Source organism: Equus quagga, chromosome 10 (assembly GCF_021613505.1).
Source record: "Equus quagga isolate Etosha38 chromosome 10, UCLA_HA_Equagga_1.0, whole genome shotgun sequence".
Classification (NCBI taxonomy): Eukaryota; Metazoa; Chordata; class Mammalia; order Perissodactyla; family Equidae; genus Equus; species Equus quagga.
In genome coordinates, this window is record NC_060276.1 from 28,041,189 (window position 1) to 28,065,974 (window position 24,786).

The 24,786-nt window shown below is 48.6% G+C and overlaps 1 protein-coding gene across 6 annotated transcripts in view; it reads left to right on the forward strand.

Annotated features, from left to right (window-relative positions):
- Window positions 1-24,786, forward strand: part of SEPTIN6 (septin 6) — a 62,312-nt gene that overhangs the window by 34,467 nt on the left and 3,059 nt on the right. For 3 of the 6 annotated variants that reach the window (XM_046673676.1, XM_046673674.1, XM_046673673.1), the window contains exons 5-9: window positions 1,691-1,852; window positions 8,043-8,139; window positions 11,578-11,746; window positions 14,598-14,730; window positions 16,861-17,051. In XM_046673676.1, coding sequence (XP_046529632.1) covers window positions 1,691-1,852; window positions 8,043-8,139; window positions 11,578-11,746; window positions 14,598-14,730; window positions 16,861-17,051 — 752 coding nt within the window. Of the gene's footprint in view, window positions 1-1,690; window positions 1,853-8,042; window positions 8,140-11,577; window positions 11,747-14,597; window positions 14,731-16,860; window positions 17,052-18,079; window positions 18,374-19,721; window positions 19,767-23,529; window positions 24,782-24,786 lie in introns of those variants that run through there. The other 3 variants (XM_046673677.1, XM_046673671.1, XM_046673675.1) reach the window with 3 other exon arrangements.

Consider the following 24,786-nt stretch of genomic DNA (forward strand, 5'->3'; position numbering starts at 1 on the left):
TGTATGTGTCTGGCACTATGATGAGTCCTTTCTATGCATTATTTTGTTTCATCCTTCCAATAATGCAGTGTGGTGGATACTTTCATTGTTACCATTTTACACATGAGGAAACTGAGGTGCAGGCAAGTAGCTTGCTCAAGGTCAGACCACTTGTAATGGATCTGGGATTTGGACTGAGCTCTTTGACTCCAACGTAGTTTACTTTACAAAAATCTAATTTATATGCAGTTATTTAGCAGCACATCCACTATAAAAACCGAATTTCAGCTATAGTCAAAATAGAAGGAATTTTTCATTTTTTGCAGCCCATGAGTAACGGCTGTTCTGGAAATGTTGCTGAGCCCTGCATGCCCTGTATAGGGCGGCAGAGAGCCGTGTGGCTGGCGGCCTGGTAGGCGGGTTGAGTGAGGCACGCAGGCTTTGGCATATGTTTATAGTGTGCCAGTGGTAGGTACGTGGTGAAAAGCGACAAGGAGAATGGCCTCTGCCTGCTGCTCCACCTTGGCAAGGGCTTTGACCCCCACCCCCCACAGACTTGAAGAGAGGTGACTCCAAGGTCCAGCCTTCATCTTTCTTTGACCTAGCACCTGAAGCTGAGAGGGCAGCCTTTAGAGGCACTCTTAAGGCAAAGCACGAAGGAGGTAGAATCTGTCTTCCAAGCCTGGAGCTCCTTTCAGGGCCCGAGCACCATCCACGCCACCCCGTTGCAGTCTGCTGGCAGGAGCAACTGTGCTCTCTGCATGAACCCGAGCTTAGGTGTGCTCTGTCTCACTAAGCCCGTGCATTTCAAATTTCTTTACCTTCTGGCAGTAAAAGCTTTGTCCCTTCTTGGAGGAATTTCAAGGATCAGGGTTCAGGTGGGGTTGAACTTTGGAGTGGCATTAGGCCTTTCTCCTGCTGGCTGAAATTGGACATTTATGGCTACTTTCTTTACGCAGAAATTCATCATGAGACTCAGGCAGTATAACTCTTTCTGCATAAGTCTCAGATCAAGTTGGTAACTGAGAGGGTCTTCTTTGCCTAACTGGTTGGTTCATCAGTGTTTGCTGCCAGAAAGGGGACCAGGTGTGCATCTTCACCGAGCTCTGCCCTGCCTCCCCTCCCTCCATCGCCCATGTGGGTCCCTCTCACACTGGCTGGGGCGAGCCAGCACTGGATGGGTTGGGACAGTTTACTGTTAGCAAGGGGTGGCCACTTCTCCCCTTGTCAACCAAAGATTCCCAACTGTCATCTTTCCCCTTCGAATCACCCAAGCAGTGACCTTGATATTCAGATATCACACAGCTCATCAATTTGGGTCTGAGCTGGTAGACAGCTCATGGTTAAGACTATGGACTTAGGAATGAGGCCAAACTTGGACCCCATTCTGCTGCTTACCTGATCTGTGGCCTTGGACAAGTTACTTAACCTCTCTGTGCCCCAATTTCTCATTGGTAAAACAGTGGCAATAATACCTCCTGGGAGGGTTGTTGTCGGAATTAATTGTGTTAATCCATGTAAAGCGCTTAGTTCAGTGCCTAGCACATAGTAAACACTCATTGTTTATTATATTGTTACTTGGCCCCAGGGGTGGCCAGTCCTAGATCACTGGGTCGAGCTGCTCCCTCTGGCAGCTGGTGGAAGTCCTAGGTCATGCCGTTGTCAGTTGCAGATTACCAACAATGATCCCACTTTGCTCTTCCCTTCCCAGGTGAACATCATCCCTATCATTGCCAAATCTGATGCCATTTCGAAGAGCGAGCTAACAAAGTTTAAAATCAAAATCACCAGCGAGCTTGTCAGCAATGGGGTCCAGATCTACCAGTTCCCTACAGATGATGAGTCGGTGGCAGAGATCAACGGAACCATGAACGTGAGTGGGAGCACAGGGTTCAACTTTCTGACCATCTTAGTGTTGTCAACTCTTGGTTATCTGAGTCTCATCTACTTGTGAGAAAGAATCCAGAACCAAAACAGCTCCTCTCTCCTAGCGGTGGCTGCTCCAAAGCCTCGGAGGTACAGAGATGGATAGCCCGAGACTGAGGGAAGGAAAGGCTGACTCCGGAAGAGTCTGGAGCAGGGGATCCAGACCTCTCCTTCCACTCTTGTCTTTGATGCTGCTCTGGTCTGGGCCAGGCAGCCCCAAGGAACTGCTGGAGAGGCAAACAGTCTTTGTCTCTGACCAAAACAATGCTGTGACATTTACAGAGAACAAGCTGCCTGGCTTCGGAGACTCAAGGATAATCTGTACTCAGATAATCAAGCTCTCTGCCCCTGGGAAGAGAAATGACATATAGCCTCCAATTTTTCTGGTGATTAGAGAAACGTTATTTTTATGTTTCAGGGTTATGCTTTGCTTTATTAAGTGTGAATGAATCAAAAGAAAAAAAAGAAAACCAACTTGCCATCTTTCCTTTCCTCCCCCACATTCCCCAACTAGAGAAATGAGTAATGGAGAAGGCAGAGAGTCAAACAACTCCTCATGCTTCTTTACAATGTGTTGATGCTGTTGCTGTGAAATCTTCAATGTTGTGATTTCAAGGAGACAGCTAATAGCTTTCAGAAAGCCTCTGCTTTGGGAACAGATTTCTTTTTTTCTATTGAGAGACATCAGTTTTTCCTAATGACATAATGCCTGGGTATAGCCAAATTCAGGAAAGCCTTGTAATAAAAGCCATTTTTAGAAACCTTTCCTGCTGTCGCTGCCCCCTAAGTTATCATTATAGCATCAGCTGCCACCTCGTATGAATTGGCCAACAAATTCGCATAGCGGGGCAGCAAGTCATCGTCTCGCCTGACTTCCTGCCCATCAGACACCCGAGATCTGTTTGTTATTAGAAGCCCCTCATCATCTTTGACAAATCTGGCCCAGGAGTAAGGCTGTGTGGATTGTGGTAGGTGGAGTTATATCCTCTTTGACTCGTTGTAAGCATGAAAACAAAAAAGATTCTTGCTTATCCTCTCAAGCAGGCAGGGCGTTTTGATGGAAACCAGGCTTAGTCATGAGGAGAAAACCTGAAAGGGTGCCCAGCCTGCAGAAGAAGGGGAGCTGAGAGAGAAGTGATGTCTGGTATCACTGGTACTCATGTCTGGAAGCGCCTCGTCACCTCAGAACATTGGGCCCCATAGATCCCTTCCCAGCTCAATTCCCTAAGTCACCAGGCAGCCTCCAGGCTTGCGGTTTGCTTTGCTAAGAGTAAAGAGGGGCTTAGAGTCCTCAGCAATCCCAGATATCAGACAAAACTACCTCTCACTACCTTGTGGATCAAGAGTGACAATCACCCTGGCCTCCTGCTTGAGCCTAGGGCAGGCTCAGCCTCAAGCCTGGAAACTTCCTGTGCTATAATAAAGCAGCAGTTCTCAGCCACACTGATTTGGCTGTGAAGGGGTTCTTGGTCCTTTCTTACAACAGTCCAAAGTTTGCCAGTGTTTCACTTGGAAAAACTACATTTGAGTGGATTCAGGGTTTGCCCTGTAATAACGTCACTCAGCACTCACTCTCTGGCATTCCACCATGCTTTTCTGAGTGGGAAAGAGGGAGGTGGCCTCAGCTAGTGTGCCTGGAATTGGGTGTGCCCAGGGGAGGGGGGCATGCATGTGAATGCTGTGTGTTACGCATTGTTTTGGGGGAAATGTGGGGATTCGCTGCTATAAAATACACACACAGGATTGCTTAGCCTGCCTGCCACCAGAACAACTGTGTCGAAAGTCCCCAGAGTTTCCAGACAAGCTGTGGTGCATGAAGCTGCATCATCAGAGACCCAGGCTTGCGTGGTAGGAGGAATGGGTGCTGGCCTTTCAATTCTGAATTTGACTCCAGCCCCACAGCCTCAGCCACCTCAGCCGATTGTCATGGGAACTGGATTGGAAGAGGTGGAAGAAGCCTCTTGCCTAAGTGGAGGAGACCATACTGCCATCCCGCTGCCCCCCACTAGTGATTTTCATGGCAGAAAATGAGAGTGATGAGGTCTCAGTCTCCTCCTTGCCTTATGGCTGCCTCTGAGAAAACATTTCAGATTGAGGACGCAGGAGGAGGGAGTGAGAGGTCTTGTTGCACGCTACTTCCACCCCATGCTCTGACAGCTCTCAAGGTTGTAGACTTGAATACTAAAACTGCTGTTCTTCAAATTGAATGTTGTTATTGGAATGGCTCAAACCATGACCAGGAACCAGGGCATAGGCCCAGTTACTCGACTCAGCTCAGTTGGTTGGCCATCTGCGAGGTCTTGGGTTTGGCTCCCACAAAGGCATTTGGGCCCAGTGAGAGCACACGGTGACCAGGAGGGTCACAAGAAGACCCACAGGCACAAGCCTGTCCCTTCTCCCGAGGGGGCAGTGCCATTTCCATTGTTTGCACATCCTTTTGCGGGAATCACCAAAGGCCGGCCTGAGAGAGGATCAGGTGATGCTCTTGCTCAGTGTCCAGTAGGAGCCTGAAATGGGAGGAAGCCTCGCCCCGTCAGGATGTTGTCAGAGGAGGAGTAGAGTCCTGACAGCCTCTGTTTTGCCGGGCTGAAGGGAGGTGTCGTCTAACCTCCCCAGTATAATGGATGTAGTGGGACCAGAATAGAATAATTCACGCCAGTTGGATTATCAAACACTTTAAAATGTACCAAGAGGAATTTAAGGCGCACACAAGACCATAAAGGTAGTGAATCTGGGAACAAACTCCCAAGAGGAAGCTTGAGATTATCTCTTGCTGGAGTTTTCTGAGACTGGGACATCTGACATCTGAGGGCACCTCATCAGAGCTCTCCTGGCTGAGAGCTACACGGACTCCCCTTAGGGGCCTGTCTGTGTTTCAGCAGCAGCACTGTCCTGCATCCATCAGAGTCTCCTCCCTGGGCCCACATGTACAATTGTCACCCCTGGGAGTGTGGCTGGAGGGTTTGCCTTCTCCCTGCTCTGCTCGACACCCTTCTGCTTGTCATAGCCATCAGTCTCCCAAGAGCAGCAGAAAGAGGGCCAGAGCCCGGCCCCATGATTTCCTGCCCTTCATGGTTGGCTGGCTTCCAGCAGATGCCATTTACCCAGGAGGCAGAGCGCAGGCTGCCTCGGGGGGCTGGGGGAGGCTGGCAGCCACAGCGCTGTGTCCTCCCTGCTCCCTAGGAAGATTTGGACATGGAGTTAGGGACCTGGGTGACTTGTTTAACCTTTCTGTATGTCAATTCCTCCAAAGCACGAATGGGGTTTATAATAACCGCCCTTTAAGGCTGTTGTGAGAATCAAATGCAGTCTGTCGGGGAGCACTTGGAAATGTTATCCTTGCATATACTTATCAGAACAGACTTTGATGCCAGTTGCAAAGGAGTGCACTGTGGGAGGTCCCGGGAGCCCTCTGAAGCTGGCTTGGCAGGGGCTGTGTGTTTTAGAGCGGGGAGGGATAAAATGACAACAGTTTAAGGAAGAGGGGAAGCAAGTGACCCTGTCATTCTAACTAACACCGTCTTTTGGAGATAAAAATAACAGACTCATGGGAATACTGACATTTTTTATGCCTTTATTCTCTTCTTGGGTTTTTTTCTCCTCTCCTCTTGAGCCTAGAGAAGTACTTCCCACTTCACACACCCTCCTCCTCCATCACTTCCAGCTGGGAGCCCAGGATGCGCGGGAATGATATAACACGCTTTCTCTTTCCCACCTCCTCCCTCGGTCTAGCCCTCTGCCATCACTGCCCCTTGGCTCTTTTGTGTCATGTGGCCAAACTTTGGGATCTCTGTAGGAGGAGCAACATTTTCCCAGAAAGTGTTTGGGGGTGGATTTGAGGCTCCCGACATGTCTTGGGTCCCTGAGTGGGAATGAATTGTGCCCAGATGATCCCCCTACAAAGCCGGCTGGCAGAGGTCAGAGATACTCCAGCCCTTGGGCAGGGTTCTCAGGACTTCAGTGCCCCCTATTGTCCCATGTGGCGCATGCCCAGTGACCCTTTTGATCATTGCCCACTGGAACTGATGAAACATTTCCCACCTCCACCCCTCACTCCCTTCCATATCCGTAATCTCCTGTTTCTCGCTTTCCTATGTCCCTATTTCAGGGACAGTCAGCAGAGGGGGAAGGGGTGGAGGGAATACTTGAGATGATACTCTGAGAGCAGCTGAGGGGGGGCAGGGAGAGCCACTTCAGCTGGGCGGCCAAGCACCTCGGGGGCTTAGCGGACCTCCTAGAGCTGAGCTCCTGATTAAGTCTTGTGTTTTTCCACTCTGAAGAACATTCTTGGGGCGCAGAGCTAGAAGAGAATGGAGAGGAACTGGCTGTGAGATCAGTGTGCAGATTAGACAAACAAAAGACATTTGCTGTGCGTCTCCCAGAATTGAGCTGCCTCTTAGAATCCAGCCTTGCACAACCAGTTCACCCCAGGGTGTAGAGTGCTCCCCTCATCTGCTTCTTAGACCCCTAAATGGGAGTGGCACGCCAGCAGGGGTGGGCTTTGAAGTCAAAGAGACCTGATTCCATGCCTAGCTCTGCCCTCTTACTACTGTGTGCCTGCTGGCAAGTCACTTGGTCCTTCTGAACCTCAGTGTCCTCGTCTATAACATGAGGATAATGAGAATAGCTATCTCGTAGCATTGCTGTAAAGATTCAGTGAGATCATGCAATGTAGAGCACCTGGTACATAGGACATAGAGCTGAACAAATTGCTGCTGCTAATGCTAGTTCTATAGTTTCCAATACTGTTAGTATGACTGCACTTACCTACTCTGTGAAGCCTGCTTGGCTTCCCACAAAGTTAGCTGCGCCCTCCTCTGTGTTCCTCCAGCCCTCGAGCCTCTGTTTTTAGTCTGGGTCTTACTGTATTATCATCATGGGCATGTGTCTCCCCTAGCAGACTGTGCGCTTTCCAGGGTAGGCCCTGAGCTTCTTCAGCATTGTATTCTTCTTAATGCCTAGCACACAGTGGGAGCTCAGTAAATACTTGTAGAATGGATGAATGAGCAAATGGGTCAAAATATCTGCAATCGAGGTCTGTTTCTCCAAGCAGCCCAGTGGACTTTTACTTGTCCGTGTAAAGTCCTTTTGAGCAAAGCCCCGCCCAGATTGCCTGGTTTATAGACGGTATTTATTCAGTGGTTCCATTCGGCCAGCGCTCACTCAGCACTTACCACCTGGCCAGCTCCCTGCGGAACGGGGCTCTGTGAGCGTTTCCCAGGCCCCACGTGACCAATTGGAAGCAGCTGCCACTTCTCTGACCCACAAAGCCTTCATCGGCCAGGCCTAGCTCCTCATCCCCCCCGCAAGCACCAAGCTCACACCCTGTTTGTACATTGCCTTTCTTTCCTCTCTACTATTCCCATGGCCCTGCCACTGCCGTTCAAGGAGTATTTAGTAAGCACCTACTATGTGTGGGGCACCAGACCATTTGAGCCCTTGGTCATAGTCTGTCTTTTATGATATCGAGTATGTAATTCAGTCTTCCTCCCCAAGACTGTAAGCTCCTAGAGGGTGAGGGAGTGTGTCTGCTGCTTCTTTTGTCCCCCTTACAGCACCTAAAATAGAACCCATCACAGTAGTAGGCAGGTGGGTCAGAACTTTACTTCTGGGCTTGAGAGTTCAGTGTGAGTTCTTGCTCCAGGGGAGGATGAGAACAAGGAGAGCACAGCTCAGTCAGCCGTGTGGTTTCAGTATGTACCCATCCTTGGGGCTCTCACACTCTGGGGAGGGGGAGGGCCAGTGATCCCAGCCCCCTCGGTTCTCTCTATCCACACTTAACCCCCCATCCCACTCACCCACCTTCCAAAGGCTCCTCCCCTCAGCAACTGTGAATACCGACTGGCTAGCTAACCTGTGCATCCGCTTCTTATTCTGCTAAGTTTCTGCCTCTCTTCCCTATGCATTCAGCCAGGTCATTGCTACCTTCTATTGCGAATTTCTGAACAGTAGAGGCTTGGATTGGGCTTCTTATCCCCACATAGCTCGGGAACGTAAGAAATGCCTCTTGATGATGACGACAGTGAGGGACATTGCAGCGTGAGGGTCCGAGGCCCGAGGGCTGAGCAGCAGTTGTATCGTGGGGCACTCAGTGCCTTTCCCTGGAGTTCTGAGCTTTTGTTTGCCTTTTGTTTCAGGCCCACCTGCCGTTTGCTGTCATTGGCAGCACAGAAGAACTGAAGATAGGTAACAAGATGATGAAGGCGCGACAGTATCCTTGGGGCACGGTGCAGGGTGAGTGAATCTCCTGGAGACAAGGAGAAGGGAGCCCCTTCTGTCTGTCTCTTTGCCTGGCTCCAGCCACTGTGTGACCCGTCCCTAACTTGTCCCCAGTCTACTCATTTGGCTTGGGCCGCAAACAGCCACAGACATCGCCAGCAGGCAGACTCTGGCTTCATACCTGGATTCTCTGCCGTGAGTAGGCTCTCTTTTGTCTCTGATGGAGAAAGCATTCCTAAAACCAAACAAACGCACCTGGAGCAAGGCAGGCAGGCGGGTGCTAGAAAGCATGTGTACTTGCCCCAGTGCACCAGGAGACCCACGAGAATGTTCACAGCAGTGGTGTTCATAATAGCAAATAAGTAGAAACAACCCAGACACCATTAAAAATAAATTGGCTGAATTGCAAAATGCTCATATGATGGAATGTTATGCAGCAGTGAAAATGAGTGGACTATAGTTACATCTCCATGAATGCATCTCAGAAACATAATGTTGGGCTAAATAAATCATAGTAGAATACATGCTGTATGATTCCATTTATATGAACCCCAAAAGTAGACAAAACTAAACAAGATATATATTTTTAAAAATTCATATGTAAGTGGTAAAACTATAAAGAAAAACAAAGGAATGATAAACCCAAAAGTCAGTATAGTGTTTAAGTCTCATTGTGGGGAAGGAGGGGTGTGAGATGAGAAAAGGACACAAAGGGACTTCTAAGGTATAGTAATGTTTCACCTGGGGCATGGATACATTGGTATTCTTCTTTTTTTAATTCTTTAACTTGCACATGTACATTTCATGCACTCTTGCATGTATGATTATTTCTCAATGTAAAAGTGTATTTAAAGATGTACATACACTCAGGAAAGTTCCTTTTGTGGTCTGCCTGACGTGTGTTGTTACCCTCGGTACCATCAGTGCAGTGGCTAAAACAAGGCCTAGGACACTGCCATGGGTGGAGGAGGCGTCTGGTCCTCCGAGTCTCCAGCTGTAAGCGAGGTCTCGGAGCACAGGGTCGCGGTGTGTGAGAGCGCGGCTGTCTACTGTAAACTCAGCCCCACCACTGAGCAAGCAAGTGAAAGCGGGGGTGCGGGGGTGAGCATCACACCCGAAGACCTGCATATCTTAGGGCACGCCAGAGACCTCTGGCCATAGCTGGATTTTTCCATAGGTAGGACAAGACTGTCATCAGAGCTCTGCTAGGTTTTGGTCTTCTCTGCCATTTGGGGCTGGCGATGCTCCACCAGGAACATTTACAAATGCTTTCTGGACCAACAGTCCCACCCTGGGAATGAATTTGTGTTCTCAGAGGCAGGAACCTGAGGTGAAATGAGGAGAAGCCAGCAGACAGGGTTCCAATGACTTCCTCCAATTTAGATCACCCCGCACCTACCCAACAAAGGGATTTTTGAACACTTTTCTTGCAAGTCGCGGTTCACTGTTCTTTTAGAGTGAGGAAGAAGCTGCGGATTGTCTGCACAGCCTGCAGGGGTCTTGGAGTCACTCCTTCCAACTGACCACCGGGGACCACTGCCTGGAGATGGAGAAGGAGATGGTCCTGCGAAGTCACCTGACTGATTTGACTTTTAATATCACCTTCTCTTCTATGACAGCAAGGGCCTTTATCCCAAAGGCAATGGGTCTTTTTTTTTTTTTTTTTTTGATGAGGGAGATTGTCACTGAGCTAATGTCTGTTGCCAATCTTCCTCTTTTTGCTTGAGAAAGATTAGTCCTGATCTAACATCTGTGCCAATCTTCCTCTGTTTTGTATGTGGGGTGCTGCCACAGCATGGCTTGTTGGGCGGTGTGTAGGTCTGCACCCAGGATCCAAACCTGTAAACCCCGGGCTGCCAAAGTGGAGCATGAGAACTTAACCACTACACCACAGGGCCGGCCCTGGCAATGGGTCTTAAGCAAAGGGGTTATGTGAGCTGATTTGGGCTTTGGAAAGATTACTCTGATGACCACAAGGCAGTCTGCTGCAACTATGCCCCACTCTGTCATCACAGGCCCCCGCCCTGCCCCCACTACCCTCTCACAGACCTTGCAAGACAGAATCTGGGGTGACTGTGCCTGTTCATCATCTCAGACACCACAGTCCCCTCTCCACAGTGGAGCCAAGCCTGCAGACACGCGCCAAGGCACTGCTCACAGCCTTGTGTTCCATCCAGAAGTCCATTTTGCTATGGTCCACATCTCTGCCCTTCTGGGCCACTGCCCCAAATGCAGAGTTTTGCTGCACTCTTCAGAGGAGGGGGCCTGCTCACTCAAGCTGGAAAGTGGGGTCCACTTTGTCATTGTCACCATTGCTGCTGTCAGGCCATTATCCACCCTCCAAAAATCTTTGAAGCTTCTACCATCCAGATGGGCCCCACCTGTGGTCCATACCTCTCCTTGTCACTGGGTCTGTTGATGTCCTAATTCTTCCCCCTTATTCTTTGGAAACTTTGGCCCCTGGTCATAGCCTTTGCCTCTCCTCTGCTTAGATTGCCTGGATTTAATAGTTTTGTGTTTTGTTTTGTTTTTTTTAAGATTTTATTTTTTTCTTTTTCTCCCCAAAGCCCCCCGGTACTTAGTTGTATGTTCTTCATTGTGGGTCCTTCTAGTTGTGGCATGTGGGACGCTGCCTCAGCGTGGTTTGATGAGCAGTGCCATGTCTGCGCCTAGGATTCGAACCAACCAAACACTGGGCCGCCTGCAGCAGAGCGCGCGAACTTAACCACTCGGCCACGGGGCCAGCCCCTAGATTGCCTGGACTTAAATCCTAACACTGCAACTTACGAGCTGTGTAACCTTGCCTAACCTCCTCAAGACCTTGCAAGGACTATTCCCCTATCTGCCTGATAAATTCCTAGTCTTCTTTCAAGAGATATCTAGGGGTTACCTCTTCGTAGAAGCCTGCACTCTCCCAGGAGGTGTTAGGCCCCCTCTTCTGGGCTTTCATTGCACCTTGTCTATCTACCTCCATTTTGGTAATTTTTGCATGATATTATATTTGTCTATTTGCATCTCTTCTTCCATGAAACCGTAAGCTCCTAAGGGCAAGACTCCATGACTTCGTTTCTGAATTCTCAGTGCCTCATACAATACCAGGAACAGAGGTTCTGCAAATATTTATTGGGCGGATGGCTGAATGTGATGGCCACAGTCCTAAAAGTGGTGCAGAGCAAACATTCCTGGAAGAGTCTGAGTGGCGAATTTGAGTTGAGGTGCTACTGAATGTCTTCGTAGATTTTTTTTTATGGTATTGCAGTTTTCCATTCCTGTCATTCTTGTAACTTTTCATTTGCCTTTTCAGTAGAAAAGTGAATTAGGAGGCAAATTCGCAGGCTCAATATACACAGATTGAAAGGCAATGTGGCTTTTAGACATTTCGCCTCTCATTTTGTCCATTTCTCCTTCTTCTGGCTTTCCTTTCCATATACTTTCCCAACCCCTGCTGTGCAGTTGAAAACGAGGCCCACTGCGACTTTGTGAAGCTGCGGGAGATGCTGATTCGGGTCAACATGGAGGATCTACGGGAGCAGACGCACAGCCGGCACTATGAGCTGTACCGCCGCTGCAAGCTGGAGGAGATGGGCTTCAAGGACACCGACCCCGACAGCAAACCCTTCAGGTACCTCTCCTGTGAGCCCAGCCCAGCTCAGCTCAGCCCACCCAGGAAGTGTGCAAGCCTTGCCCTGGAGAATTCACAGGGGAGGCGAGACACAGGTGCCGAGACCCAGTGCAGCAGAGCTAAGGCCCTTGCCAGTTCCACTTGCCTGTTCCCTCTCTGCCTCTGCACACCTGCCAGGGGAGCTGTGGCAGGGTGGGCTTGGTAAGCACTGGGCCAGGGAGGAGGCCCAGAGGACCAGCAAGACCAATGGTCTCATGGCCAAAAGCACACACATGGCAGCTGCTGTCAGCTGTGCTGGAGGGGAACCCTGAGCTGCCGCCTTGTTCTGCCACGTGGCAATTTATGCGTGTCCTCTGCCTGCCTAGCTTCATCAGGCTCCTGCTACTCTGGTAGGTTTCCAGTCTGTTCCTTACCCTCCTCCCCATTATCAAAATCAGGCGGGACCAGGCAGCAGTCACCGCACAGGTATTGATGAACTTGAGCCTCTTCATTCACTGGCCTTAGTGTTTGCATTCAAGTGCGAGCTTTGTTTTGACCACAGGATGTTAATAATCACTGACATACTTCTCAAGTCAGAATCTAAGGTGCTTTCCGAGAAGAAGAAGGTTTCTGAAAGCAGTTTACTGTGCTGATATGGGCGGTACGCCAGGTATAAGTGTCTGATTTGTATGCCTGAAGTGTGACATAAGCCCACATTTTAAAGCACCATGTGGCGCACTTTGTTGCCGCTCAATCTCCTTTCAGGGAATGTTAGGCTTCGATAAGCAAGTGAGGAGGACGCTTGTGGGCTAAGAAGGCTTTCAAAAGGCCTCTGAGATCCCACAGTTCCTGTTCACAGCAGAAAGCCAGCCTGAGGGCAGAGCATAGCCAGTTCTCTGGGGCTGCCTGGTTCCAGAGGGGCAGACTCGTTTCCCTTCACAGACAGGCAGGGACGGGGCCACTGGAGCTCCTGAGGCTGGAGGAGGGCATGCTTGCCTTTCTGGTGGGCACTCCCTTAGCTTTGTCCTTCCCCTCCGACAGCTTTAATCTGCATCTGTGGAGGAAGAGGTGTGCCTCTACTGTTCATCTAGTCCCCTCCCCTCCTCCTGCTCCATCCCGAAAACCTCCGTTACCTGCGTCTTCACCCTCTGCGCACCTCTGCTGGCTCCTTTCCATATTGCGTGCAAACATTCTCATCCTAAAGAAACTCTCCCTTAACTGCTCCTCCTCGCCAGCCTATCCCTGTCCAGAAGTTTGGCTCTGACGGGAAGGAGAAAGAGTTGTTGTGTATTTACTGGCTTCTGCCCCCACCACTCCACTGAAACACCTCTGTCCAAGCTCAGCAATCACACACTCAAAGCCAATCGCAGTGTGCCTTCTGAGTCCCATCTTTTTTGATCTCAGCGTTTGATGGTCTTCCCCGCTGCCTGTTCCCTGAAGTTCTCTCTGCCTTTGGCTTTTCTGACACTGGTCTGGCTGGTTTTACTCCTGTCTCTCTCAGTGCTGCTTCTCAGCCTCATTGGCAGACTCATTTCCTTCAGAGTACTCCTTTGAATGTTGATATGCCCCAGGATTCTTTCCTAGGGCCCTGCTCCTTTCCCTCTCTCTTCTCTTCACACTGGTTCTTTCTACTCTCACAGCTCTAATACCACCTAGATGACTCCCAAGCTAAAATCTTACGTTTGACCTCTGACCCCATTGATCCAACTGCATACTGGATACTTGCACTCAGACCTCCCAGAGAGGACGTACCTGAACTCAGGCTGTCTAAAATTTAAGTCATCTTCTTCCTTCTTAAACAGACTCTTTCTCCAGTGTTCCCTGTCACGGTTCATGGTACCGCCATCCACCTGGTTACCCAAGCCAAAAACCAGGCATCATCTTTGACTCCTCCCAAGTCCTGGGAGTTCTGCCTCCCTTAGTATTCTCCCACATTCCCTGTCCCCCATTTCCTTAACATTAAAAGTAAGACCCTGTCATTTCTTACTTGGATTGTTGCAAATTCTGTCCTTCACGCAACAGCCAGAGTGGCCTTGCTCATTTTCAAATTGGATCAAGTCAGTCCTTCTACTTAGAACCCTGCAGTGGATAAACTCATCTCCCACTACTCCACAGCCTACACGAGACTCTCCAGCCATGTCGGACTGTGCCTGCCTCCCCAGGCATGCCATTCTCTCTTCACACGCGCCTTTCCACCTGCTGCCCTCATCGGAGCACAGTTCCTCCTCTTCACCAGGCCAACTCCTATTTCTCTAAAACTAAGTTCAGGCTGGGGGTACAGAGACTTAGCCCAGGCATCTCCCAGGAGACTGTGAATGCCTTGATGGCAGGCACAGTGGCTGTTGGCTCTAGATGTTGAGTGACTAGCACAGTGTCACTTAGTCCTGTGCCTAGCACATGGTGGAGTCTAATCAAGTGTTTATTGAAATAGTTCATTCATTAATGTGATCAGTTTCAGAGCCAGGAACTGGCAGCACAGTGCAGTGGGAGGACCCAGATTAAGAGATAAGCGATCCAGTTTCTTGTCCCCGCTCTGCCTCTAACTAGCTGTGTGGTCTTGAGCAAGTCACCTCACTTCTCTGGACCTATGGCTTCATCTGTAAAAAGAGGGTATAGAAGCAGATGTCCTAAGCCACTCCCAGTTCCAAATATTTCTCCATTTCACCAGGGCCACCCCATCCCCTTCAAGTAGCCCCATGACCCTGCTGTCACATGCCAAGCCAGCTGCCCACAGCTTTGTGGTTCTGTTTTTGCACCTCTCCCAGAATTGGGGAAGGGAGGATGGGGGAACACAGGGAGCATCATTGGGGCCAGTTTTCATCAAATGGGAGCCATTCTGAAGGCAGGGGAAGTAACCTGACCATGTTCGCAGTTTACAGGAGACGTATGAGGCTAAAAGGAATGAGTTCCTAGGAGAGCTCCAGAAAAAAGAAGAGGAGATGAGACAGATGTTCGTCCAGAGAGTCAAAGAGAAAGAAGCTGAACTCAAAGAGGCAGAGAAAGAGGTAAGAGAGGGGGGCTTCTGGGCTGGAGTCTTGCAGCCTCCAGGCAGGAATGGGCACCGCATGTGAAGCCCTGCCTTGGCTGGCACAGAGAGCTTCCAGATCTGTGACTTCTTTATCCCTCATTCCTCAATGCCAGGATGTTTTCTCTTTCTGTTACTTAATTCTCTGGAGCTGCGCTGTCCCCTTTGGTAGCCACTAGCTCATGTGACTATTTAAATTTAAATTAATTAAATTTAAATAAGATTTAAACTCAGTTCCTCAGTTGCATCAGCCACATTTCAAATACTCAATCCTCGTGTGACTAGTGGCTATCGGACACTGTGCCTATTGGACAGCACAGATATAGAACATTTCCATCGCCAAAGAAATTTCTATTGGCAGTGCTGCTCAAAAGTCAAGACCTGACACAGCCCCTCGAGGTCAGGTGCAGGCTGATTCTTTTCCGTCTTCGTGGGAGTTCGGAGCTCAGTAGGGACAGTTGATCACTTTCTTGGCTGTCCTGCCCCATCCTCCCTTCTGTGATGGCCACGGGGAAAGATGGTCCCAGACAGTCTTGGGGACCTTGCTGAAACCTAAGCCAGTGACAGCTGGAGCATTTCTCCATTCACTTGGATATTCTGTTCCATTTCATTTTATCCTTAAAGAAACAGCTGTGTGGCTCTAGCAAGTTTTTAAACTAAGGTTTGATGGTCTGTCTGGGGTTTTCATTACTTGAGCCATGTCTCATCAAGTGCAGTTGGTCCTCTAACCATCGCCTTGGCTCCCGGGTACCCCTACCAGTTTGCTCACTGCTGCCCAATTAAGTGGCCTCAGCTACAGTTTGGTCACGTCAACAACTGCTTCACCTCTCTAGGCCTTGAAACCCATAAGAAGGGAAGCACTTCATTTCCCGTCTCTTCCTCCTTCGGTCTGCTATGACTCTCTAGGGTTATCACCAAAGCCTGTGGTGACGGTATTGGTTTTACTTCAGTTTCACTTTTCAAAAGAAAAATGTCACCCAGGACTTTTAGGAGGAGAGCTGAGGGGATCTCAAACATAAATGAATGAAAGGCCAATGAAGGGAAGCCAGGTTAAAGCAAGTGACCGGCTGAGCTCCCACCACCCTGCCCCAAGTGACTAGTTACAGCTGGTTTCCACAGCAAGTCTGTCACACACCACTCCCTACTAAGTGACAGTCCCAAATCCCTATAGGACCCGGAGACCTGATCTCCTTCATGGTGCACTGCAAGGGCTGCGGAATCCTAAGCTCCCTCGTGAGTCCCCAAAAGAGAGTGAAATTATGCTTGTCTGCTCTTACTATTCAGGCTAGTTTATCATGTTCTAGTTTGTCACGACCTATAGACCCCTTGCTCTCTGATCCCTTACCACGATGGCATGCCAGAATATTCTTGCTGTTCTCCTTTGGGTCTCTGGCTCTCTTCATGGCTAGCTCAGCCTCCCTTTGGCCAAGGTGTCTGCACTCATTCCATTGTATGGAATTCTCTTCTCTCCTTCTGTGTCCAGGGACAAGTATTTTCTTTGACCGGCTTTGGCATTGCTGAAGTTTGCTCTGTGATCCATAGTGAGCCTTCCTGATTGAAGGGGATAAGAAAAGGCAGGTGCTCCTTTCATATTGGGAGATTTCATTATAGAATCTTCTAAAGAATGGATTGACCTTGGGCAAATTCCTTAACTTCTCTGACCTTCTGTTTCCTCATAAAGTGAAGATAATAACAGAACCTACCTCATAGGATTGTTGTGACAATTAAATGAGTTCATACCTATAAAGTGCTTATAAAAGTCAGTGCCTGGCCTAAAATAAGCACTCAATAAACGTTATGCTATTGTCATCGATATTACTGTGAACCATGTGTGGTACCTCTTTTAAATAAAACATTTGATGAAGCAGAATGCACGGTGCCATGACCATATTCAGGAACAGGAACTTGGAAATAAAATGGCAGGAGAAGAGAACTATCCAGAACTTGGTGCCCTTTGATGCCGTCGTAACTGTCCCTGGCAGAAATGTCCCCTAAGGTCCCAGGGTCCTGCAGGGTTACGACCCTGCCAGTCCCCACCCGCCCTGGGCTCGGCTCAGCTGGGAGCTGCTCGCGAGGACCTCTCCTCAAACTCCTTGTGCTTCCCTGCCAGCTGCATGAGAAGTTTGACCGTCTGAAGAAACTACACCAGGACGAGAAGAAGAAGCTGGAGGATAAGAAGAAATCCCTGGATGATGAAGTGAATGCTTTCAAACAGAGAAAGACAGCAGCCGAGCTGCTCCAGTCCCAGGGCTCCCAGGCCGGAGGCTCACAGACTCTGAAAAGAGACAAAGAGAAGAAAAAGTAAGTGGTAGGCTGCTCTGGGGTAGCGGCTTCCTCCTCCTGCTCATCCCCTCAGGGCAGGGCCTGGAGGCTGAGGGCCGGGGACCAGAGGTGAGCTGCGGGCTGATAGACTCATTTGGCTACCTATAACTGGTCTCAGCAGCCCCATGAGACCTTTGGATTCCCTGAGTTGGGGAAACTGAGAGTAGGGGAGGGGTGTGGTCCCAGAGGCCTAGCCCCTCTGTTCCGCCACTTAGGAATGTCCTGCAACCTTGAGATAGGAGAGGAAGGGAAAGGAGAGGGAAAGCAAAAGAAGTGTGAGAGTAGGAAGAAGAAGGGAGGAAACAATGAGAAGCTGCAGTTACAAGAAAGAGATGAACAAAAAGAAGGGCAGATAGAGAGTAGTGGGAGAAAGAGAGAGCCTTAGCAGAAGCCTCTGGGCGCCCTCTTTCTCCTGGAGAGGTTGGGGCTGACCCGGCTTACAGGCCTGCTTGCTCATCCTATAACTGGGGTGTTCACCTCTGTGCCTGGAGGCCAACCATCATCCTGCCTCAGTTCTCACTAGTGGCATCCAACAGATGCTGAAGGCTGCAGCCTAGTCCTGACCTCCCACCTCTTCTCTGTCCCTCCTTCTTGGCTGCTTAGTTGTCCTGGGCCTGGAGTGCTGAGAACTTGGTGGGGAACCCTCAGATGCTAGAACAGCTGGCCCTCCGTATCCACGGGTTCCACATTTGCGGATCGTGCGAGATTAGTTGAATCTGAGGATTCCAAACCCACGGATACGGAGAGCAGACTAAGGGACTTGAGCATCCCCGGAGTTTTGTATCCGCAGGGGTTGGGTGGGAAGGTCCTGAAACCAATCCCTCCGCAGATACTGAGGAATGACTGTATACTCCGTGTGCCCCATTCTCAACCTAGGGTTTACAATCCATCTGTGTCCTCTGGTATTTGGTAAGGCAAGATAGCATGGCTCCTGGTTACCATGTAGGTCAATAACCCCAATCTAAACCCAGGCTTTGCTTGCTGACGTTACCCATTCCTCATCCTAGAACCAGAGCAGAGAAAAGCATTTCCGATGAGACCTATACAACACCAGGAAAACATCCCATGGTCCCCTGTGCTCTATAGTGGTTTGAGCAGTGTGACTCGAGGAGCCCTCAGGTGGAGTGTTAGGCAATGTCCTTATTAAAGGGGCCTGAGGACCCAAAAGATGTCCATGGTCAATGCCTTCTGCTCTTAGCCGCTTGTTCCTGGACTCAAGTATTGGATATTTGCCAGAAGGAGGAAATATCTTCCTTTCCTCTGTGTCTGGCTTATCACTTAGGAATAAAATAGTGACTTTTGTACAATATTAAAATATTTTATATTTGAAGGCACTCAGTTTTGCAATCCGATTATTCTTTATTCAAAAGTACAATTTGAACATTTCCACCAATTAGTCCAGAGATTTTTGTTACGGAATCCTAACACTATAGTATGTCAAATTCACTGACTAATTAACTTTTTTGGGTATTACTTGATGGATAAAGTTCAACTAGCCAGAAAAAAAGCCCCTTTGGACACACTGTATGTTAACCAATCTGTCATGATGTGTTAGTTGCACCAGCAGAAATGGATTTTCTTTCTTTTTTTTTTGTGAGGAAGATTGGCCTTGAGCTAATGTCTGTTGCCAATCCTTCTCTTTTTGCTTGAGGAAGATTGTTGCTGAGCTAACATCTGTGCCAATCTTCCCGTATTTTGTATGTGAGATGCCACCACAGCATGGCTTGATAAGCGGTGTGCAGGTCTGCACCCGGATCTGAACCAGCAAACCCCGGGCCGCCAAAGCAGAGTGCACATGAACCTAAACACTACACCACCAGGCCAGCCCTGGATTCCTATTTTTAAGATTAGAAAAATCTAAATTTGTCTTCTAGCTCTAACCCGCTGCCTTCATAGTCCTGTGGTATTTGTTAACTCAATCCCCAGGGAAGTTTCACAGCCTTGCTTGAGATTCATTTGTTCAGAGCCCACTGACACTGAACTATAAATATGCCCCCTTCAGATGTTCAGTGGAAGTTCCTCTCAGATCAGGCTTTCTCCTAGTTGCCTCAAATTAACTGACCCTCCCCCGTCACCCCAGGCAGAAGACCCTACATAAGGAGACACCTCTCTCCAGTCTCCAGGGTTATTTGGGATTGGCGATGACACCCTTTCCCAATTCTGAGATGGGCGAAAACTTTGCTGGCATGTGGCACCTCATGTGAGCAATAAGGGCCTGACAAAATAGACTGTCCTCTTCCATACTTCCAGATGTATAAGTGGCTCCAGGCCTGGGCTTTTTATGTAATTCCACAAATGGTTAGCTAACTTCTGGAAACCCCATCATTAGATCTGTGCCACTCTGCTCCCATAGTGATGATGGTGGTGGTGGGTTTTGAGGGTAGAAGTGGTGACAGTAGCATTCCTTCTTAAGAGATGACGATTGGATCTAATAGAGTCACACAGTCAGAATGTCCTTTGGCTGCCCTTCAAGAGGTTAAGAAGGAGTACCAGTGTTCTAGGGGGTCCCTCTAGCCCATCTCGCCCTCTTCCCCTCCCCACTCCTCCTAATCTCCTTTGACCTCTACCTCTTCATTGTTTGTGTCAACTCATAACATTTGATTTCTCCTCAAGCTCGCTCCATCTTCATCAGCTCTTACTGTTTTACAGTTAACTCTGCTGTTTGCTGCATGCTGCATGAGACCCAGGGTCCTGGTAAGCTTTATTAACTCTAAATAGAACTGGCAGTGGCTTTAGAACACCTCTCCCCAAACCCTGCCCCCTCCCCCGCCAACACACATATCTAATCATACAAGAAGCTGCTTTGTGGTCCCAACTGGTTTCCTCTTGTGACTTACAATATTAAGAAATAGTCTGGTGTGGTTTCCAGTGTACATGTGGAACGTTTGCCTGCCTGATTAAAAGGGGGGTGTTTTTAGACTTGCTGCCAGAACAGCTGGGTAGCATAGCCGGATCCTGTGATCAGTATTGGAGCTTTCAGTTTTGACCATTTTTTCCTTAAAGAGCCTTAATCATTACTTTCAAAATTAATTAAACAGTAGTGATTAGGGAAGTTGTTGGGGTTACAAGCCCTGTCTTGCAATGTCACAGTCAATATGACCCCCAGGTTTGAGAATGTTCTGAGCCAACAGAAACTTGCTTCCCTGTTTACCTCTGGTGGCTGTTTCTTATCTGAGGGGTTCAAGTCTCAAATTTCCTTTGGCTATGTAACCCCCCAAACCCATCATAAAAGTGAGAGAAAACGAAGAGCTCTCAGATATTATAGAGAATTCCTTACATTTAATTCTACGAGTATCAGCTTTATGAACACCTTTGAGAAGGAGATAAGCAGGTCACCTTTGGTAAAATGGATTCCTGAGGGCTAGGTGTTGTGTCTAGAGAAGTGAAGAAAGCAGCCCCTGACGTCACATAGTTTATAGGTTGATTAGAGCAATGACCGAGCACCTTCTTTTCTGTTTTTTTAAAGATTGGCCTTGAGCTAACATCTGTTGCCAATCTTTTTTCTTCTTCTTCTCCTCAAAGGCCCCCAGTACATACTTGTATATTCTAGTTGTGGGTCCTTCTGGTTGTGCTATGTGGGACGCTGCCTCAGCATGGCCTCATGAGCGGTGCTGGGTCCGCGCCCAGGATCCTAACCGGTGAAACCCTGGGCCTCCAAAGCGGAGCGTGTGAACTTAACCATTTGGCCACAGGGCGGCCCCCTAAGCACCTTCTATTTATTCTGCTAGACCCAGGTGGTGGGTGGAGAAGGAACATAAATATTTTTGATTTAACATAATTAGGCTTATTACTATTTTAAAAACTTTACCATAGAAACTTTCAAACCGGAACAAAAGAGGAGAGTCTAGCAACAATGCAGCCCCGTGGACCCACAACCCAGCCCCCAAACAACTATCAACATATGGCCAATCCTGTTTCGTCTATTACCCTAAACCTGCTGGATTATTGTAGAGCAAAACCCCTATCATTTCATCTGTAAACACTTTAGCATGTATCTCTAAGAGATAATGACTCTTAAAAAATTGTAATCACAATGCCACCATTATCACACCTACAAAATTAACAATTCGTTAACATAAAATTTCTAGTTGGTGTTCAGAATACCCCTGTTGTCTCATAAATGCCTTTTACATTTGGTTTGTTTGGATCAGGGAATATAAAATATTAAGATGACTTCTCCCCACTCACCAATGTAGTTTATGATTTAAATGGAAAGCCTGCTGTTAATCAGCGAACTGATTGCTCCAGCTATTGCACTGGGGACCTTGGGCAGCTGGCAAAACATCCTACTTTCAAGCAAATCCCGAGGAGGAAGTCCGTAGAGGCTTCTGAAACATAAGGCCCATGAAATTGAGCCAAAGGAAACAACCCTAAAAGAACAATGAAATGATTTATTGTCTGGCTTCAAGGCAAGTCTTGGAGCCCCTGTTCATTGACTTGAATCGAACAGCAGATTTCCATTTGGGAAGACTGAATTCCCAGTGTCTGCCCACTGCTGTAGTCCCAGCGCCTGGCAAAGTGTCTGACACCTGTCTGAGCTCAGTTCATGTGCGTTTTCTTTGTTCTCCCATTTTCAGTGAGGAGAGCAAGACTGATGTATCCCGGTAAGTTAGATTTCAGTTAGTTAATTCGGGTGTCAGTGCATGTGGTTTGACACAATTTGGTTCAGGTTTCCCTGAGTAAATCATTGTTAGTGGCCGTTACTAAAATGAATTCTGGCAAAACTGTAATTAAAGCCATACTTTACAAGCGAGAGGCAATTGGCAAACAGCGGGAACAGCCAACCTCAGCCCCAAGGAGGTTGGGTTTTCCTGGCAGGCTTCTCCCCAGCAGACCACAAAAGCAGTTCCAAACCAAACAGAGGAGGGAGGCCCTGGCTCCCGGGGATCTGAAAGCAGCAAAAACAACCCGTCCCCTCCACAAAGCCCTCATTCCAGGGGTGGATCACAAAGGCCACCCCTCATTAACCGGAGTGCAGGCGGAGCCAGGCTTGCTGCTCCTCACTGGTTTGAAATTGCTCGAGGCACTACTGGCAGCTGTGTGCAGTTGTAAGAGAAATTCCTCTGTGACCTGTACATAGTTGCAGATACCATATCTTAATGGTTACTGGTCCCTTGACCCTTGGAGGGCTGCACAGTATACACATAACAAAATATATGAGCCCCCCATGAAGCCCAGAACATAGGCTGGTGCACTGTTGGTCAGGTCTCTTCCCCAAACAAGTAGACAAAGCATAAAATAAGAGGTGAGCATTTGTATAACATTTGACTACGCTTCAAAGCAGTTTTCCATATGATACCTCATTTTCACCTTACAACAGTCCTGTGAGGTAGAGAAGGAGAGAATAATCTTCAGTTTTTAAGATGAGTAAATGGAGGAGCAGGGAATTTCAGAGACTTACCAAGGATCACCCAGTGAGTTAGTGGCAGAATTGGAACAAGAACGCAGAACTCCTGATTCCTGGTATAAATTGCTATTCACATGATTGTGTGTGTGTGTGTGTGTAGGTGTGTGGATGTATTCACTCTGAGGAAGTGACTGTACAAACATACTCACATATGCATGTGCTTTTAATTATCCCTCCCAAATATCTAATAGTCTTTATTTAATGAGATAAATATATTCTTCAGGTAAAAAACAGGGGCTAAGATCCACAGGCAAGGAGTTCTCAGGGACACTGCGGGGTGATGGAAAGAGTCTCAATTAAACAGCCAAGGGATGTGGGTTCTGATCCTGGCTGCGACTCTTTCTTTGTGACCATGGGCAAGTCAGTTGGCTTCTCTGTGCTTCTCAGTCAAATGGGAATGGATAACTGCTTGCCCTATTTATGTCGCAGGCGTGAAGTTTAAATGGGAGAAGGGTCAAAGTGCTACGTGACTGCAAACCAATAGCGGATTTCCATAGTTCAGATTTTCATGTAGCTGTGGTCTGGACCCTAGTGCGGAGCCCAGCAACCATCCCCAGGCCCTTCTCACGCAGATCTTGCTTCAGGATACCATTAGGTGATTGGGACTGCTCCAGGGCTACCTGAAGTAAAACCTCAGCCCCCTCCGCTTTCCCTATGGGACAAGGCAATCAGTGGCTGAGAGCCTGGCACTCTATCCAGTGGCCTGAGGCCACCTGGAGATTTGTTGAAGGTGATCCTCCACAAAGCGTCTGGATAGGGGAATGTTAGAAAGGACCTAGTAATTAAGAAGAGAGGAAAAGTATTCTTGTGGCTGTTGATTAGTTTGCTAGCTGATGCCACCACTGCTACCACTCAGAGGTGTGTGTGGGCGTATGAGAGAAAAAGCATGTTCCCAGCAGCCAATGCGATAAGACCTTAGACCATCTAACATGGCTGTATTCTAATTTACCCATTAGTCATCACTACTTAAACAATTTTCTTCTAACCTTTTTTTTTTTTTTGTACATTAATCCATCCATTCATTAACCCAACTTCTCTTTTCATTTTCAGTTTGGGCTTCCTGTAGACACCCTTTTCCTGCGCAACAGAGCCGGGCCTCCCTTTCTCTAATTCCCCTTTAACACGTGTGGGGGGCACACAACCCGTGTCCTCCTGTCTCTTCCTGCCAAGGTTTATAGAAGCCTGAGAGTCTGAGGATGGCGCCTGGCCTCTGGTCAAGAAGCCAGCAGCCACATGGTTTGGAGATGCATTGTGCATCCCAGTTCCCCTCCCAGCACCCCCAGCCACCGCCCCCCATCTTTGCCAGACTGTAAGACATTCAGGGCTCCCATCTGCTACTTGCCACCACCAGCTTGCCCGTTTGAACCCTTATTGCTGCTTGTCTCCCTAAGGTATCTGCATCCACCACGGCTGGGTAAGCACCAGTCAGCAGGGCTTTCCCCTTCAGGCTCCTGCACCCGGGCACGGGGCTTCCCTGACAGCACTCCCCCGGACAGGAGCCGCAGCCCCTTCTCAGAGGGCTCAAAAGGAGATCCTGTGGTAACTTTTCCTTCGGGCCACCCATCCCAGCCCTTTCCAGTTTTGATTCACTCAAAGTAGCTGCACTCAAACTGTGTTAAAAATCTGGAAGGAGTTTATTTACTCCAAGCCCTTCCCAGAAGATACCACTGCTGAAGAAAATGGCATAAGTTTGCCCTCTTTATAATTCTGGGTACCCCACAGATTCAGAAGGGAGAATAAACCTGACTGTTATTACCAGCCTAGTGTCTTGAATGGTAGACTTCTGGAAATCTTCTGAGATGTCTCGGCATCTCCTCTGTAATTTCTCTTTGGGCTCCACACCATCCCAGTGAGGCAGGGCCAACAGCAGGTGTGATAATCCCACGTCATAAACTGCCCCACTGAGCAGTCAAAGAGTCGGTGTTTTCAGTTTTGCTCTGATGAGCCTTCCAGTCTGTTTAATTGGTAAATGTGATGATGAGTTTTCATCTGCATTTTGCACGTGTCCGCCAGTAAGAAGAGGTGAGAGCATCAGCTGGAGAGGAGAAACAAGGTGTTGTACCTTGAAAGGTCCCCACCTTTACCTCCAGGCTGAGGATTTGATATTTTAAAAATCTTCCAGCCCTAGTTTTTATAATGGGGCCCATTCAATAGTGGCTTTGGGAACCCCTTTGAAGTAGAGAGCCCCCCATTGTCAGGGCCACGAGGCACAGTGGCCTGTGGTGTTTGGCCAGTAGAGAGGGAGAGCTGGAGGTGACCTGGCGATGCTCTGTGGCTAACATGCCGTTTCTCTGCCCTTCCTTTGCA